This window comes from Molothrus aeneus, unplaced genomic scaffold (assembly GCF_037042795.1).
Source record: "Molothrus aeneus isolate 106 unplaced genomic scaffold, BPBGC_Maene_1.0 scaffold_35, whole genome shotgun sequence".
Taxonomy (NCBI): Eukaryota; Metazoa; Chordata; class Aves; order Passeriformes; family Icteridae; genus Molothrus; species Molothrus aeneus.
Window position 1 is genome coordinate 3,960,698 of NW_027099016.1, and position 16,525 is coordinate 3,977,222.

The following is a 16,525-nucleotide window of genomic DNA, read 5'->3' on the forward strand; positions in this document are numbered from 1 at the left end:
TCGGGTTCACCGGCCCATCACCCTGTAGAGCCTGTCGCTGCTGACTGCCAGACAGGCGGGCAGTTCCAGGATCCTCTGGCTCCTCTGTTTTCCAGGGCTGCCATGTCAGCTCCTGAGCCTGGTGCCACGCTCCCTCCCTGCCCCTCGGGGCCTGTACCCACGTGGGCTGGCTGGCCGCTGCCGGCCAGGGGCAGTGGGCAGAGGCAGGGCTGAGGGCCAGCGCGGGGCCCTGCAGCTGCCCAGGCCACGGTGCTGTGGCCGAGCCCGCCCTGACACAGAGCTCTGACCCCACAGAGCTGCCGCACCATGTGGGGAACCATCATGTCCTCGAGCAGGACTGCGGAGCCGGCGCTGCGGCTACTCCTCGATGTGCTGAGCGCCTGGCCAGTGCACAGCGTGTACACCTCCGATGGGGACAACGCAGGAGTCTTTGCCCTGGCTGTGAGTTTCTGGTGCCGGCCTTTGCCAGCCCCCAGGCCGCCTCTCCAGCAGCCAGCTCTCTGTCCTCCCCTCAGCTGCATCTCCCTGCCTCAGGCTCTGGGCTGAATCCTGCCTTAGGGGAGGGGTTCAGGGGCACCAGGCCGGTTGCTCCCTCCTTGTCTCCCCTGGCCTCTCCCTGGCATGCTCAGGCCCTGCCACATGGATGTCTTGGCACTGAGCCTTGTCTCTGGCTGTTTTATTTCTTGCAGGCAACCGTGGCCCTGTGGAGAGTCTTCAATCTGGCCTGGCGCTCGCCTGTGGTGCTGGAGTATTTCTCCAATCTCTTTCTGCGTCTGCTCTTCCAAGCTTACATCAGCATGCAGGATATGCCAGAAGAGGTTGAGACCTTCTGGAAGGGATGCCAGGAGCAACACGGCCTCTCCGCCAACCCCAACAGGTGCTCCATGCCAGTCCTCCCAGTCTCCCCATCCCTCCCATGGCCCCAGGGTAGGAGCCGGGGCTCCCAGCGTGACCTGGGCTTTGCTCTGCACACAGCTTTGCGCTGCAGACCCTGAAGACCCTGCTCTGCCAAATGCGCTATGAGCACGTGGTGCTGTCCATGGAGCGCAAGCGTGCCTGGGACACGCTGCTCTGTGCCGACACCCACCACTGTGCAGTGCGTCTGCTGGCCAGGTGAGACCTCGTTCTCCCCACCGCCCCTCTCCTTTGTGCCTGCAACGCCCCACACAGTCCTCGTGCTCATGGGCAGCCGGGCCTTGTCACCAAGGGAGGGATGAGCAGACTGGAAAAGGCCGGCACAGGAGGCTGCCCGGGAACAGCCGCCTCCCAAAGCGCCCTTGGGATGCTCGGGAGCAGACCAGAGCTCTGCGAGTCAGCCCTGGGAGAGGTTTGCCCGCCCGGCCCAGGAGCAATGGTGCCTTTTTCTCCCTGCCAGGGAGATGCGCCGTGTCTCCATCATCTGGTGTTGCGGCATGGCATCCTGCCTCTTTGACCTGCTCAGCCAAGGCATTTCAGACTGGGAGCTGCCCGCCCTGGCCTTCCTGGTGGAGGTGAGCCCCATGGCCAGCGCTGCCTGGCTGAGCTGCCTCCCAGCCCTCTGCCCTCTCGTAGCCGCAGCTGCCTGGGAGCTGCCCGTGCCCTGTGCTGCTGCCTTGGCTCGGCCCTGTGCACTTCTGAGCTCCTGCCAGCTGGGCACCTCTGTGCCTGCTCTGTGCCTGCTCTGTGCCTTTCAGGTCCTGGATTGCCTGGACTTGAGCGAATGCGGTAAAAAAGTCCTGGAGATCTTGACAAGGCACCTGCAGAGCGAGTCCAGGCAGATGCATGGCGTGGCGCTGCGAGGCCTCGTGGTGCTCACCTCGATGGTGAGAAGGAGGAAGCAGCTGAATCTGTGCTGGCAGCTTGGGGCTGGGGCAAGCAGCCCCTTGGGCTTAGCTGGGCTTTGGCAGCTGTGGCAGCTGCTCCCAGCTCTCCAGGGTCGCTGTTCAGCTGCCTGAGTGCTTTGGGACAGGCCTTCGGCCTCTGAGCCCTGCAGCAGCAGCAGCAGCAGCAGCGTGTGGTTGCCCAGCCTTGTTTTGCACACAGGATCCAAGCATGTACAGCCTGACTGAAAGCCTTGGGAAGCTACTGTGGGATAGGGATGAAGACATCGTGGAGAAGACCCTCATTGTGCTCAGCCTCCTGATGCTGCAGAAAGACCTGGCAATAGCCAGCCCCATTGCCCTGCAGCTGGCTGAGGTGCTCTGGCACCTCTTTGACAATGTGAGGCTCTGTGCCCCCAGCCACGGGCACTTGGGTGCTGCCTTGGGCCTGGGCACAGGGAGGCCTGGAGCAGCTGATGTGGAGGGCTTTGGCTTCCTTTTCAACAGGACAACAGCCTTGTGCAGCTGCTCTCCATTCGCCTCTTCCAAGATGTGATCACCTTGGTAGTGGCAAACGGAGAAAAGGCCCTGAAGAAGCACGTGAGCCAGAGCCTGCTCCCACTCTTCTTCCACTGCCACGATGAGAACGGGCGTGTGGCACAGGTGAGGCCTCCTGGGTGTCCCCATGGAAGGAGCTCAGCTGTCTCCCCAGCCCCTGGCACCTGACGGGCTCCAACCTCCTCCCGGCCCTGGCACAGAGATGCGGGTCTGGTGCCCTGGGCTGCGGTGCCATCTCTGGGTCTCTGCTGCTCTGCAGGCCTCTCGGGAAACGCTGCTTTCTGCAGTAAGCTTCCTGAAGAGGAAGGATCTCAAGCAGCTGCTGCAGACGGATCAGATGTGGAGATTTGCCGAGTGCTTGGTAAGGACAGCCTGGAATGCCCAGCCCAATCCCTGCAGAAGCCGCCTGCCCACGGCGCCCAGTCTGTGGGGCTGGCAGCTGTGGCCCCTGCCCAGTGCCGCAGGCAGGGACACCAGCCTGCGCCCCACACGCCGCTCCCTTGCCTGGGCCCTGCGGGCTCTTCTCCAGGCTCCTGTGGCCCCAAGGCCGGGGCCGATGGAGCCCCGAGCCAGCCGGGCTCTGCTGCGGGGCGGCACCGCGGCTCGCCGGGCCCTCCGCCCCGTGCCGAGCCCGGCGCCTGCGGCTGCTGGCCGGGCCTCAGGGCTCTGTGGGCAGGGGGAGAAGTGCCGGCCGTAGGCAGCGCCCGGCCCAGGGGCAGGGCCCGCATCAACCCTTTCCCTCCGTGCCCCGCCGCTCTCTGCAGCTGGCAGAGGACAGGAGCCGAGCGGCCGAGCAGCTGCGCCTGGCCCTGCCCTACGTGCGGAGCGCACAGGAGCCCCTGCGAGAGGCGGCCGTCAGGTTCATGGGTGAGCGCCAAGGCCGGCTCCCTCCCCGGCCCGGCCCGCCGCAGCTCGGCCCCAGCCCCGCCTGCTGCCCCGGCAGCAGGATCCGGGCGCGGGCATGTGCAGCCCCGGCGGGGCTCGGCATTGCTGCTGCCGCCCTCTGGCAGCCGTGGCCTGGGGCGGCAGCGTGCGCCAGGGGCCCGGGCTGAGCCCTGCCGGGCCAGCAGGGCGTGTGGCCTCGGGGCTGGCAGCGCCCGTGGGCGGCAGCTGTGGCTCTGAAGGCAGGACACGCTCTGTGTTCCCCAGGGATGGCCGGGCGCTTCCTGACAGGGCAGCAGCCGCACTTCCGCATCATCTGCAGGGGTGAGTGCGGCCCGCGGGCTCTCGCCGGGGGCTGCCGCTGGCACCTGCGTTCCCTGGCCCGCCCGCCCACGGCTCCGCTCCCTGCGCGCCCCAAGGTGCCCACAGCACAGACACCTTGCAGCCGCCTGGGGGACATTCCTGGCCAGCAGCTGCCAGCTCGTCCTTCTTGCCTCCTGCTTCCTCCAGGCCGTGCCAGGAGCTGCGTGCTATGCACGAGCCTGGAGGCTCTCCCCAGCTCCCCGCAGATCCAGCCTCTGACTGTGCCTCTGTTTCTCTCTCGGCAGCCCTTCAGGACATGACGGATGACACCAGCCCTGCCATCTCATGCCTGGCGCTTCAAGCTCTGGACATCCTTTTAGCTCTACAGAGCGTTCCCTGCTCCCGACTCCAGAAGATGCGAGACCAACTGCGCCGCCTCTGGCACTCGCGGCCTTTGCTGTGCGGCCGTGGCTGAGTGTCCTGCTGCGGCGCTGTGCAGAACTGCTCCGGGAGGCTGCGTCTGCTGGGGCCACCTGAGCCTGCGGGGAACACCTCTCCTCTGCCAGCACTTCCTTTCCCTTCACCCCCTAGAGGAACATTAAATTGCTGTTGTTGGATAGCCGCCTGTCCAGGAGCTTTCTCTTGGTGCAGAGTGTCTTCAGGCCAATGGGGAAGAGGGGGAAAAGGCTGCTTGGTCTGCGCAATTTGCCCAAGGTTGTGGTGTGGAAGGGAAAGTGTGGAAGAATGGCTGGAGGAAAAGGGCCATGGATCCGTGGAAATGTTGTACAAGCAAGCCCCATGATAACGGAGCATACATGTTAACTTAGCAGCTTGGCATAAGTGGGCCGCACTTAGCAGAACCAGGCCGCACGCCATGATAGGAAGATGCTGTGTCCTGCCTGCTGACAAGGTCGAACGGGCAAGGACAGCAACGAGAATAGAAACCATAAAGTATGCATAACCACAAAGTAGGAGGAATATGTAAATGTAATCTCTTGCTTTAAACCAAGAAACTCACGACAGGTATGAGCAATTAAACCAATAAACTAAAGACAGGTATGCATAATTACTGGAAAACAATATAAAAGTACCGGTGTACTCAAGATAAACTGAAGCTTGCTTTACCAATCATATTGATTGACTGCTTGTCTTCCCTCTCCGCCATCAGGAGGGGGCTGTGGGATCTGAGAGGGGCAGGAGGGGCTTTGGTGGCTCCTGGGGAGGTCAGGAAGATATCAGGGGGAGGTTTCAGGGGGTCCTGGCTGGGCTGGGGGCCACAGGGAGGGCGCTGGGAGGGGCTGGGGGTGTCCCTGAGAGGTTTTGGGGGTGCTGAGCCCTGCGGACCCCCCAGAGATGCCGCCGGACGCCGCCCGCAGCAAGATGCTGACGGGCATCGGGGGCTTCGTCTTGGGCTTCGTCTTCCTGGCGCTGGGGCTCGGCTTCTACGTGCGCAAGAAGGTCAGGGCGGGTGCCGGGGGTGGCGTCCCCGCCGTGGCGGAGCGTGTGCGCTCCCGCCGGGGCCCCCAGCCCGGTGTCACCCCCTTTTCTCTGCCCACAGAGCTCCTGAGCCGGCGGCGGCCGCAGCCCCTCCCCGTGGGCTCGGGCCCGGCCGGGACCCCCCGCTCCGTCCCCGCTCCGCTGATTTTGGGGGGGTCCCGTGTTCCCCCCCAGCCCCGCTGGCGCTCTGCCCCCGCCCAGTGCCTGCTCCCAGTGCTCCCAATAAAGCTTCCCAGTTGGCCCCGGGGCCGTTTATTGGGGGGCGATGGGGAGGGGTTTGGGGGGGGGGCGATGGGACGGATTTGGGCAAAGAGAGGGGGACAAAGGGTGGGGGTTGGGCCCGGGGGGAGCGGGAGGAGGAGGAGGAGGAGGAGGAAGAGCAGCAGCACCAGATCCCCACGGTTTCCCCGCCCCGCCGGAGCTGCAGCCCCCCCAGCCCTGTCAGCATCGCCCCCTCCCCACATCCCGCTGTGAGCGGGGAGAGAGAGCTCAGCCCTTGTTAAGAATCTCTAATTACTTTAAAATAACTAATACTTTTTAATTTTAATAACATTTTATTTTAATATATGAAAACATCTCTATAATTTACATTTATAGAATTTAAAAATAATTTTAATATTACTTAATAATTCCCTTGACCCCTTGATAATAAAATTGTGTTTTTGTCACGATTCCTCCTCATGGTCGGGTTTCCTGATGGGGGATCTTGTTGGATCGGCGGAAGAAATGCGGCACTCAATATGAGTGATCAGCAAGTCTCCAACTTTATTGATAGTTCACACATATTTATATTGGTGTTAATGAGGCTTATACATATTGCAAAGCTGAGCTCATTATTGGTTAATTACTTATTGGTCAACCAAGCCTACTTCTATATTCTTATGGTTATTTTGTTACTACTTCTACATTCTTGTAGTTATTCTGCTGAAAATGTCCTCATATTTTTGGCAAGAGTTCCTCTCCTCTATCCTGTTGTTGCACCAAGGGCACAATGTCCTTGTCAGTGGTTGGACACTGACTGCTGAATCCTAGACTTGCCTCCTTCTAACTTAACCAACGCTATTATGTCGATGTGACCTTTCTCAGCTGGCCAGCTGTCCACAAAGCTCTCCACACTTCTTCCCCCGTTTTTCTCTTGAACAAGCGTAGTCTGATTAAATGCAGCAGATACCATCTTTTGCACCATGTTCTGTAGGCATATGCAAAAACACGGCAAAATTAATACTACTAACAAAGCTATAATGCCCACTATAATGCTGACCTTAACAATAGAGTGTAACCATGATCCCAGGCCTAAAGATTTGAGCCATCCATCAATACCAAAGCCTGATTCTACCTGTAGGTTTCCAGTTAACCGCTCCAGTGTGGAAGTAGGCGTGGTTGACCGAGAAGTAATTAACCAATAATGAGCTCAGCTTTGCAATATGTATAAGCCACATTAACACCAATATAAATATGTGTGAACTATCAATAAAGTTGGAGACTTGCTGATCACGCATATTGAGTGCCGCATTTCTTCCGCCGATCCAACAAGTTCCTGGTTTTGAGTCACCAATGCAATCACCTGTAAAGCCTGAAAATATGAGCTCTAATTCAAGGGCTTCTAGGAACACTTAAACCTACAGCAATTCTCCTTCAGAAAACCACAGTAGCTATGTCTCCTATAGAAAGACCAGATAAATCTCTCAGTAACCAGAATGACCCTTTTGCTCCCCTTTATGACTTGCTGAGAAAAAGAATAAAATGGGATTGGACTTCTTTTCAGGAGGAAACATTGCAATTACTGATTTTTGAAGTGACAGCTCACCAAGCACTGGACCCTGTCCATCCCACAGATCCCTTTCAGCTGGAGTACGGATTTGCCTCCTCACACCTTTCCGTTCATATACGGCAGCGGGGTCCTGAGGGTCTGACAAAGCCTGTTGGTTTTTATTCTCGTGGTTTCAAAGATACTGAAAAAAAGGTACACAGTCTGGGAAGGGGGGTTGTTTGTGGTTGGCTTGGGAAAAAGTAAATGTAAATGATCACAAATTGATAATTGATGCACTCGGTGCTACACAAAACAACGTTTCTTTGGCTCTCAGCTGTATCCAGGCACAATTGTGGATGCAGTCAGTCGCTGCCTCAATGATAAGAGAAGGTGAAGAAGGCACTTTTCCCACTGAAATTCGGAAAATAATTTGGGACAGTGCCACTGACTTTGAAAGAGAATTCCAATCCTGGTGGAACCTGGTGAATTTTACCTATGAGCCCATTTCAAATACAGCCACAGCTTTTGTGTTAACCATACACAATGCCTCAGAGCATTTGATTTTCCCTGTTATAGCATTAGAACTGAATTACAGCGGAGCTGTTCTCTATCCCAAAGAGAATGGGCCTGTCAAATTGGTGAGAAATGGCAAACTGTTAATTTGGAATCTTGTATTGTCCGAGAACAACAAGGGCTCATCTGTGAAAGCAATGCAATCATAGCTCAAGACATTCGTTTAGACATAGAGCAAAATATCTGTCATTTTGAAATTTGTCCTAACAAGACTTCTGAAACAGTCCTTACATACATAGGCAATAGATGTGCTTAGAACTGCTTGTCATTTTGTATTCGTAGAAAACGTGGTAGGAGATACTAAAAATCTTTCAAATTTCTGTGCTTGTAACTTTACCAAGATTACAGGATGGGATTTCTCTTATGAAGCTCCAGTTACCTCTCACTACCCATTGCAATCCAACTACACACTGATTCACAAACTGATGCCTACTCCTATTGGGATGGATCTCACTTTGGTAAGACAACTGCTGCTCCATCGAGACTTAGTTGAAATCCTTGAGAAGATTGAGAAAAACGCACAGAAAGCCCTGGTGACTGTTCATCACAATGTGAGACAGATACCCCGTGTCATGGAAAGGGTGGAGAAAGATGCCGAGCACAGGGGGTGGGATACTCTTTTAGGTGGTCTCCTACTGCCACGGGTGTCCTGAGCAGTCTGCGTCATCCCATTGTTATCCTTTTGATACCAATTCTGCTTGGTTTTATTTTATCAGCAGTCCCATTCGTTATGAATTGGAGCATGAAACAGCTGACAAGATTGACGTCTATAGTTAATGCACACAACTTGGCTGATGTCCCATGCACTGTGAACATCCCCAAGCCTTTGACACAAGGCAATTATGAATGAAGAAAATGTGTTTTGGAATAATCCTTAATTTCCATTTATGATTTTGTGGGAATTACTTTCGATTTTTAGTGAATTGTTTTAGAAAATAATTTTTTAAAGTTAATGCTTGTATTATGATTTGTTGATTGCTTTTGCTTTTGATAATTTGTGACTTGTTTTAACAATTTGAAAATTGTTATAAAAGTAATATTGTTTTAATTAATCAACCATTTGTGAAAATTGTTATGATAATCAATATTAATTATGCTTGTTTATTGTTTCCCTTTTTCCCCTCCTTTTCCTATCCTTTCTTTTCCTTCTCTCTCTCTCTTTTTCCTCTCTTTCTGTTGTCCCTATTTTTCCGGGTTATACTACCAACGTACGGCGAGTTCTGCAGACCCATCAGCAACACTCCAGAGTTCTGCTGATGAAGATCCCTCAAGACAATCGTGAGTCACAGGGTCGTGTGAGAGTCTGTCCGAATTTCCCTCATCTGCCTCACGATCGTCACTGGGGGTCCACTGAAGAGAAGACCCCCCCTGTCTTAAATCTCTGGCTCCAAAGGAGAAAGTCATGTGCCTGAGACCTGAGAGCGTTGCCGAGCCATTGTTTGCACAGGTGTTGTTTGCTGTGTGCTACACTGAGCCCAATGAGAAGAAGAAGGAAGCACCGTGCCCTTTGTGCAACAACAGCCTTGGGAGCTGTCCCACCTCTCGGCCTGGCTGGATTCTCCTGAGTTCTGGGTGGTCCCCCCACAGAAGACCCTCACCTGTTTTACAACCACCGTGACAGACAGACTGAGATGTAAGGAGCCTCTCCATCAAGGACTGAGACACGAAACCCCCATGTGAAAAGGCCCCTCTGCTCCTTCCAAGGACTGGCACTGAAACCCCCAGCCCGGGGCAGGTGTGTGGGGGAGGCAAGCTGACCAAAGCGAGATGTTTGCCTGCAGGTTGTGACCGCTGGACCAAGAACACAATGGCTCTCATTTACTGCTGAGAGCATGGACTACCTGTTACATCTATTCCTTATTGTATCTGTTTCCCCCCTCCCTCGAAATTTCCAATAGAGTTATCATAATAAAAACCTCTGAGTTAGCGAGAGACTTGGAGATCTCCCCAACATAACAGGCGGATCCTCGACTGGACTGGACCAAAGGACTTCGTCTCTACGTTTGGTAGCTCTATCCCCCTCTTTCTCTCTCTCTCTCTTTTGTCTCTCTCTTCCTCTATCTTTTTCTCTCCCTTAATCCCTCTCTCGCATTTTGCTGTGGTCATTCAATAAAGGTGCATTTGTTTCGATTATCATTGCAAACCCCCTTGTACCGTGTCGGTTCTTTTTGCACCCTGAGATCAAATCCACGAACCATCACGCAACCCGTCCGTGAGGATGGATCGTGACACCCCCCGAGGACTCCTCCTCAAATTCCCCCCCAAAGCCCCCACAGCACCCCCAGACCCCGCTAAAACCCACTCAAGTTCCCCCCCAGACCCTCCCCAAATGCCCCCTAAACGTCCTCGAGACCCCTCCCCAAATTCCCCTTACGACTCCTCCAGGACCCCTCACCTGTTCCTGCGCCTCCTCAGCAGCTCCCGGAGCCCCCCGTCCTCTCCCAGCGCCTCCCCCGCTCTCTCCAGCGCCTCCCGCAGGACCCGCCCGAGCCCGGGGCGGCTCCCGGGGGTCCCTGAGGGGGTCCCGGAGGCGGTGGGGGGGAGGGGGCGCCCGCTCCATGCCCGGCCCCGGGTTCAGGGGTCGCCGCTTCGGGTTCGGCTCTGATTGGCTGGAGCGGCGCAGGGAGGGCGGGAGTTGCTGAGGGGAGTCGCGCAGTGATTGGTTGGATCGAGAAAAGAGAGGCGGGCATTGCTGAGGGGAGACCTGTGGTGATTCGTTGGTTCGGCGTGTCAGAGGCGGGCGTATATGAGGGGAGATCCATGGTGATTGGTTGGTTTGGGGCGGGGTGCGCCGTGATTCGCTAATTTGGAAGATGAAGCGCGGTGATCTGATGGTTTGGAGCGGGGCGCGCCGCTATTGGCTGGGAAAAGTCCGGGATTTTTAAGGAAACATTCCCGGTTTTTTGAGGAAAAAATCTCGAATTTTTAAGGAAAAATTCCCGTTTTTTTCAGGAGACGCATTCCCGGATTTTTTGACACCACATGACCCCAAATAACCCAAATAACCCCAAAACACTTGAAATAAAGCCCAAATAACCCAAAAAACCCAAACAAACCCGAAATAACCCCAAAAAACCCAAACATTATCTAGAAATCCTCCAAATAACCCCAAAAAATGCAAATAACCCCAAATAACAACAAAAACCCCCAAATCAAACTAAAAAACCCAAAATTATTTCAAGTATACCTAAAAAAACCCCATATACACCAACATAAACCCCAAGAACCCCAAATAATTCCAAATAAGCCCAAATAAACAGAAAAAAAAACAAGTAAAACCCAAGATAAACCCCGAATAGTCTATTAAGAACCCCAAACAAACCCTAAATAAAACCTAAGAAACCCCAGTTCCTCCCATCCCCACCCCAAAACAGATCCCGACCAATCAGAACGCGCAGCACTGATGACGATCCACTTGCTGGGCAGAAACTCAGAGCACTGGCTCTGCTCAGCGATTTTCAGCCAATCAGCGCCCGGCCCGACTCTGACTCATCAGTTGCCAAGCACAGACCAAGGCCTCTCACTGCGGTAAACACTCACAGACCGCGCGGGGTAATTTCCAGCCAATCAGAGCGTGTCTCGCTGATGACTCATCAGTTGCCAGCAGCGCAATTTGGGGAGGGGGGGAAGGTGACCCTGGGGATGGGCTGGGGACCCCAAATTAATGCAACACGGTGTCGGGACCCCAAAACGGAGCAGGAGGGGCCTGGAGCCCCCAAAACCAAACAAAGGGGAGGGGACTGGGGGAACAATCGGAAAGGGGAGGGAGAGCGGGGAAAAAAAGGGGTGGGACCCCAAAACTAAGCTGGGAGGGGGATGGGATCCCCAAATTGAGCTGGGAGGGGGGTGGGACTTCCAAACAGGATGAAGCCAATTTTGTTCCTGGAATATGTAAATGAGTTTATGGATATGCTAAAAGTCCAGGAATATGCAACAGGCTGATGTCATGGGACACAAGGACCCTCGAGCAAAAGTTTTTATGGCCACCAAGACCCCCCAGTTATTTTCGGGGACACCTCTTAATTAATCTGGTTTTAATTGCATCAGCCTGTTGCATATTCATTGACCCTCATGCATATCCATTACCTCATTTACATATTTCAGGAACTATTTTACATGGCCCATCCTTGGGAGTGTCTACCCATTTCAGGAGCCTCCATTGAAATGGAAAATGTAAACTCCCTCCCTTTGATTATAATAATAATAATAGTAATAATAGTAGTAATAATAGTAATAATAGTAGTAGTAGTAGTAATAATAATAATAATAATAATAATAATAATAATAATAATAATAATAATAATAATAAATTTTGAAATAAGGGGCACTCAGGAAAAGATATGGGAGTAGAAATAACAGTTCTTTATTAAGAAAAATTAAAAATACAAATGTAGTAGTACAAACAAAACCAGTGAAAGAGTCAGAATCCTCCGGGAATCCAGTGAAAAATGCTGATCCTCTTGGAATCCCGTGGGAAAAGGGCTGATCCTTTGGGAATCCATTTCTTACCCCCCAAAGACAGGGCAAAGGCAGGGCCATGGAGTTTTTATAGGGTATCCCAAGGGTGGAGTTGGGGTTTGGTTCAGGGGAGGAGTTCTCAGCAACACAAGAAGGGTGAGATCAAATTCCTGCCTCTTAGCAACAGCAGCACTCCACAAAGAACCTGTCCCCAAATCCTAAATTCCCTCTAAAACAACTGAGAAATTATGGAGCTTCAGATATATTCAATCAATTTCCTTCATTTAACCCAGTTTGGGGTGGTTTTAAAGAATGAAGGTGAAGCAGAGGAAAATTAAGGCCAAACCAAAAGGAGAAGCAGCCAGGTGTGTTCCCAACATGGATCAAAGGGAATGTGAGTGACCAGGGCTGTGCCCAAAGTGCCTCCTCCAGTGGGGGATGGAGCTGGAGCAGCGCACGAAGCTCTGCCCGCACTCGGGGCACTCGCAGGGCTTCCCTTACCGGTGCCTCCGTTGGTGTTGGGTCAAGTGAGAGCTGCTGGAGAAGCTCTTCCCACACTGGGGACACTCGTAGGGCCTCTCCCCAGTGTGGATGCGCCGGTGCTTGACAAGGGTGGAGTTCTGCTTGAATCCCTTCCTGCAGTCAGGGCACTGGAAGGGCCTCTCCTCTGTGTGAGTCTGATAGTGCCGGAGGAGATAGGAGCTGGTCTGAAACCTCTTCCTGCATTTATCACACTCGTAGGGCCTCTCCCCAGTGTGGATGCGTCGGTGGGTGATGAGGTTGGAGTTCTGCCTGAATCCCTTCCCACACTCAGGGCATTGGAAGGGCCACTCCTCTCTGTGAATCCAATAGTGCTGGAGGAGACGGGAGCTGGTCTGAAACCTCTTCCCACACTTGGAACACTCATAGGGCCTCTCCCCAGTGTGGGTTCTCTGGTGCGTGATCAGGCTGGAGCTGTGGCTGAAGCACATCCCACACTCGGAACACTTGTACGGCCTTTCTCCAGTGTGGGTCCTCTGGTGGCTGATCAGGTCGGAGCTGCACCTAAAACTCTTCCCACACTCCCCACACTCGTAGGGCTTCTTCCCAGTGTGGGTCCTCTGGTGCTTCCTCAGGTTGGAGCTCTCTCTGAAGCTCTTCCCACACTCCCCACACTCGTGGGGCCGTTCCCCAGTGTGGGTTCTCTGGTGCACAATCAGGTCGCAGTTCCACCTGAAGCTCTTCCCACACTCCACGCACATGTGGGGCTTCTCCCCATCATGGAGCTGCTCATGGAGCACCAGCTCCAAGCTCTGGCTCCATCTCTGGCCGCCTTCCCGGCCCAGGCTGGCTCTTTCCCCCTCACATCCCCGCCATCTGCGTTTGCAGCCCCTCCTCGTGCGGCATCTCCAGGGCTTTTCCTCCCCGTTGGCTTCCTGCGCCGTGGAGCCGCTCAAAACGGCCTCTGCCACCAGGTTCTGCCGCGGGCATTTGTCCTCCCTGCTCTCCATGCTCAGCTCCTGCTCTGGGGGAGGAAGGACAAGGACGGGATGGGATTTGCCTCCGTGCCACAGGCAAGGGCAAGGAGATCCCCCCAGGGCTGAGCTGCAGCCGGGGGCCCTGCTGGGCTGGGAGATGGAGCAGCACAGAGGGGAAAGGGGCACTCATCGCCAGCTCGGGGCTGTGCACAAATCACAAACAGGATGGGACTGCTAGGAACGTGTCCTGAGCTGTTTTATTTCCCAGCATCAGCCTCATTACTTGGTTATGACAATGGGAAGATGCCAGTAGGTCACATCACAGGTAGCAGACAAAGAACTTCATGTTCAAACTTACTTTAAAAAGTTTTTGACCAATCACGCAAAGCAAAAGCATACTGACAGTAGTTCTATCCAAGCACTATAAGCACATTCACGGTTAAAACAATGCTCCCTTATTTCAAATACAATACCTGCTTGTAAGCCTTAAAACACAATGCACAGAGCTCCATTATTAAGCTTGGAACTTCCTAATATCCTGCTAGATATACTTTTCTGCAGGTTAGGGAGTTATTCTAGATAAGTGTTAATGCACAGACCATTGTTCTATTTCTCCCTACTTTCTAATTCTTATATAATTTTTCTACTCACCAATCTTATGGCTGCAGCAAAGCTCTAATCAGTTCTACTGTCTCTGAGGCTTGTCTTTTGCAGCTTTCCCAAAACCCTCTGATTTTAAGCATTCCAGAGACACTGACTTCCTCCTCACCTGCCTCAGTGTCCCAGGGCATCTTCCTCTTCCTCGCAGCCTCCCAGGAGTTGGCAATGGGAAATCCTAATGTGGGGAAAACAAGGGATGAGCACATTGAATTTGAAGGTCCCTCTGCCCGACTCCATCTCTACAAGTCAGCGGCCATCTGGGCTCCAGAAAAAACTCCCAAACACCAAGATTCAGCCCTGAAAAAGCCTCCCAGGAGTTCCCCGTCTCTGGTCCCTCCCCTCTCGAGTTCTGGGGTCCCCCCCTGTCCCAGCTGCTGGGGTCACGCTTGGATTGGGGGTCCCCCTTCTCCTCGGTGCCCGCCCTGCCCAGGCTGCTGGCAGTCCCAGCAATGCCAAAAGCTCCCCCCGCTTCGCTCTCCCCATTTCGGGATGCTGGGGCTGTTTGGGCTCCCGGGCTCCCTTCTCCCCTCATTCTCTGCTCTGGGCTGCAGCGGCTCCAAGGAGTCCCCCCTACCCTCTCCAGGCTCTTGAGGCTCCCGCCAATGGCGGCGCTCCCCCCTCTCTGGGCTCCCCACTTTGGGCTGCTGGGGCACACAGGGCTCTGCTCCTCCAGGCTGCCTCTGCCGGCAGCCACCACCGCCACCCCCTGATGTCCCGCCAAGGGGCCTTTTCCGCTCAGCCTTGGACTTCTTCATTCTCCAAACATCCCCCCAAAAATCCCAACCCAGGGACCCCCCGGGATATCTGGGCCGAGCTCCCCCTCCCCGCTCACCGGAGCCATGGGGGGGCGATGATCCCACAGGTGGGGGCTGCGAATTCAGGCAGGGATCGACGGCCTGGCTCCCTCAGCTCAGCCTCGATCCGCCTTTGTCCCTCCTCTTCCTCTTCCTCCTGCTCCTCCTCCTCCATTCCCCCTCCCTCCTCCTCCTCCTCCTCTGTCTTATCTCCACCTCCTTCTCCTCTTCCATCCCTGCCCTTCCATCCCTCCTCCTCCTCCTCCTCTGTCTTATCTCCACCTCCTTCTCCTCTTCCATCCCTGCCCTTCCCTGCCTCCTCCTCCTCCCCCAGCAGCAGCCACACCCTCGGTGCCCCGTTCCCGCAGCCCTCGCAGCCCGCGGCAGGAGCGGCGATGGAGCCGGGACGGGTCGGGATGGGCAGCGCGGGGCTCTCGGCTGCTCCCAGCCGCTGCGGGCGGGGGGAACCCGGCCCGGGCCAAAGGAGAGGCAAACTGGACAAACTGGGGGCTGCCCATCCAAACTGGGCCTTGCTGGGGACCCTGCCTGGGCACTGCCAGCCATTGGGGCTCCTCTCGGCACATCCGCCGGGGGGAACGCACACAGGGCTGGGGGATCCCAGCAGTGGCAGCACTGCCAGGGACTGGGCTGCACTGGGATCGTACTGGGAGTGACTGGGGCTGTACTGGCTTTGTACTGATATCATACTGGGATCATGATGGGACTGTACTGGGTTTGTATTGATATCATACTGGGATCATACTGGGATCATGATGGGACTGTACTAGGTTTGTATTGGCATTATTCTCGGATCATACTGCCATGCCAGGGCAGACTGTGATCGCGCTGATGGACACTGGGATCATACTGGGATCATACTGGGAGTGACTGGGACTTTACTGGCTTTGTATTGACATCCTATTGGCATCATACTGGGATTGTACTGAGTTGGTACTGACTCCATACTGCGATCATACTGGGATCATGCTGAGATGCACTGGGAGTGAGTAGGAGCCTGGGGGGGCAATGGAGACCATGTCAGGGGTAAATGGGATATACTGGGATGAACTGGGATGGTGCTGAGGATGGCTAGGATCATACTGGCAGTGAGTGCCACTACACTGAGGCTGACTGGGAGTGCTTGTGAGCAAATGGGATCATACTGGAAGGAACTGGAAAGATGCTGGAGGGAACTGGGGTACACTGGGATATACTGGGAGTGAGTGGGAGGAAAGTGAGGGTGAAAGAGAGCAACTGGAACCATGTAGAGCAAAACTGGTTTATTCTGGCAGAGACTGGGAGCACACTGGGCTCATCTTTGGATCATACTGGGAGTGCCTGGATTAATACTGGGAGTGACTGAGAGTCACAGTGAGCACACCTTGCACAGCATCCCCCATACTGGGCCTGACTGGGAGCAACTGGGAGCAAATGGCATCATACTGGGACTCACTGAGTTGATTGAAGAAGCAACTGGAACCATGCTGGCGGCAGCTGGGACCATGCTGGGAGAGATTGGAAGTAAGTGGGATTATACTTGTGAAAAATGCATATTTTGTGATTGGCTTTTAGCAAATATTGAAATGAATATTATATGTGTTGTGTTAGAAAGTAATGCTGTATTAATTCTCTTAAGTAGTGGGTTAAATATAGTTTTAGGTTATTAAAAACATGTTAAAATAGAAATTATGCTTGGTAGGAGACTTTCTTTAAAGAAAGGACTTGCAGTGAGATAGCAGCCACAGGACACCTAAATCTTTCAGAGAAAAAGAATTTATTGCTCTCTTATCAGAA

At 54.2% G+C, this 16,525-nt stretch overlaps 1 protein-coding gene across 1 annotated transcript; it reads right to left on the minus strand.

Moving 5' to 3' along the window:
- Positions 1 to 6,039: 6,039 nt before the first annotated feature.
- On the minus strand, positions 6,040 to 16,214 carry LOC136570609 (zinc finger protein 211-like). Its single transcript, XM_066571063.1, has 8 exons — positions 16,185 to 16,214; positions 15,078 to 15,182; positions 14,770 to 14,833; positions 14,047 to 14,112; positions 12,928 to 13,324; positions 12,322 to 12,768; positions 7,440 to 7,457; positions 6,040 to 6,157 (listed from the first exon to the last, which is right to left on the minus strand). Exons 1-8 carry the CDS (start codon positions 16,212 to 16,214, stop codon positions 6,040 to 6,042), a joined length of 1,245 nt encoding a protein of 414 aa, XP_066427160.1.
- Between the last annotated feature and the right edge of the window lie 311 nt (positions 16,215 to 16,525).

What these genes read in the sequence shown, in the direction of transcription:
- LOC136570609 (XM_066571063.1), bottom strand. Translation starts at nt 16,214, where the DNA reads ATGGTTCCAGTTGCTTCTTCAATCAACTCA. An exon ending in GCGGGAACGGGGCACCGAGG is followed by an intron (nt 14,834 to 15,077) that starts GTGTGGCTGCTG and finishes TGAGGGAGCCAG; the next exon opens with GCCGTCGATCCCTGCCTGAA. An exon ending in ATCGCCCCCCCATGGCTCCG is followed by an intron (nt 14,113 to 14,769) that starts GTGAGCGGGGAG and finishes TCCCCACATTAG; the next exon opens with GATTTCCCATTGCCAACTCC.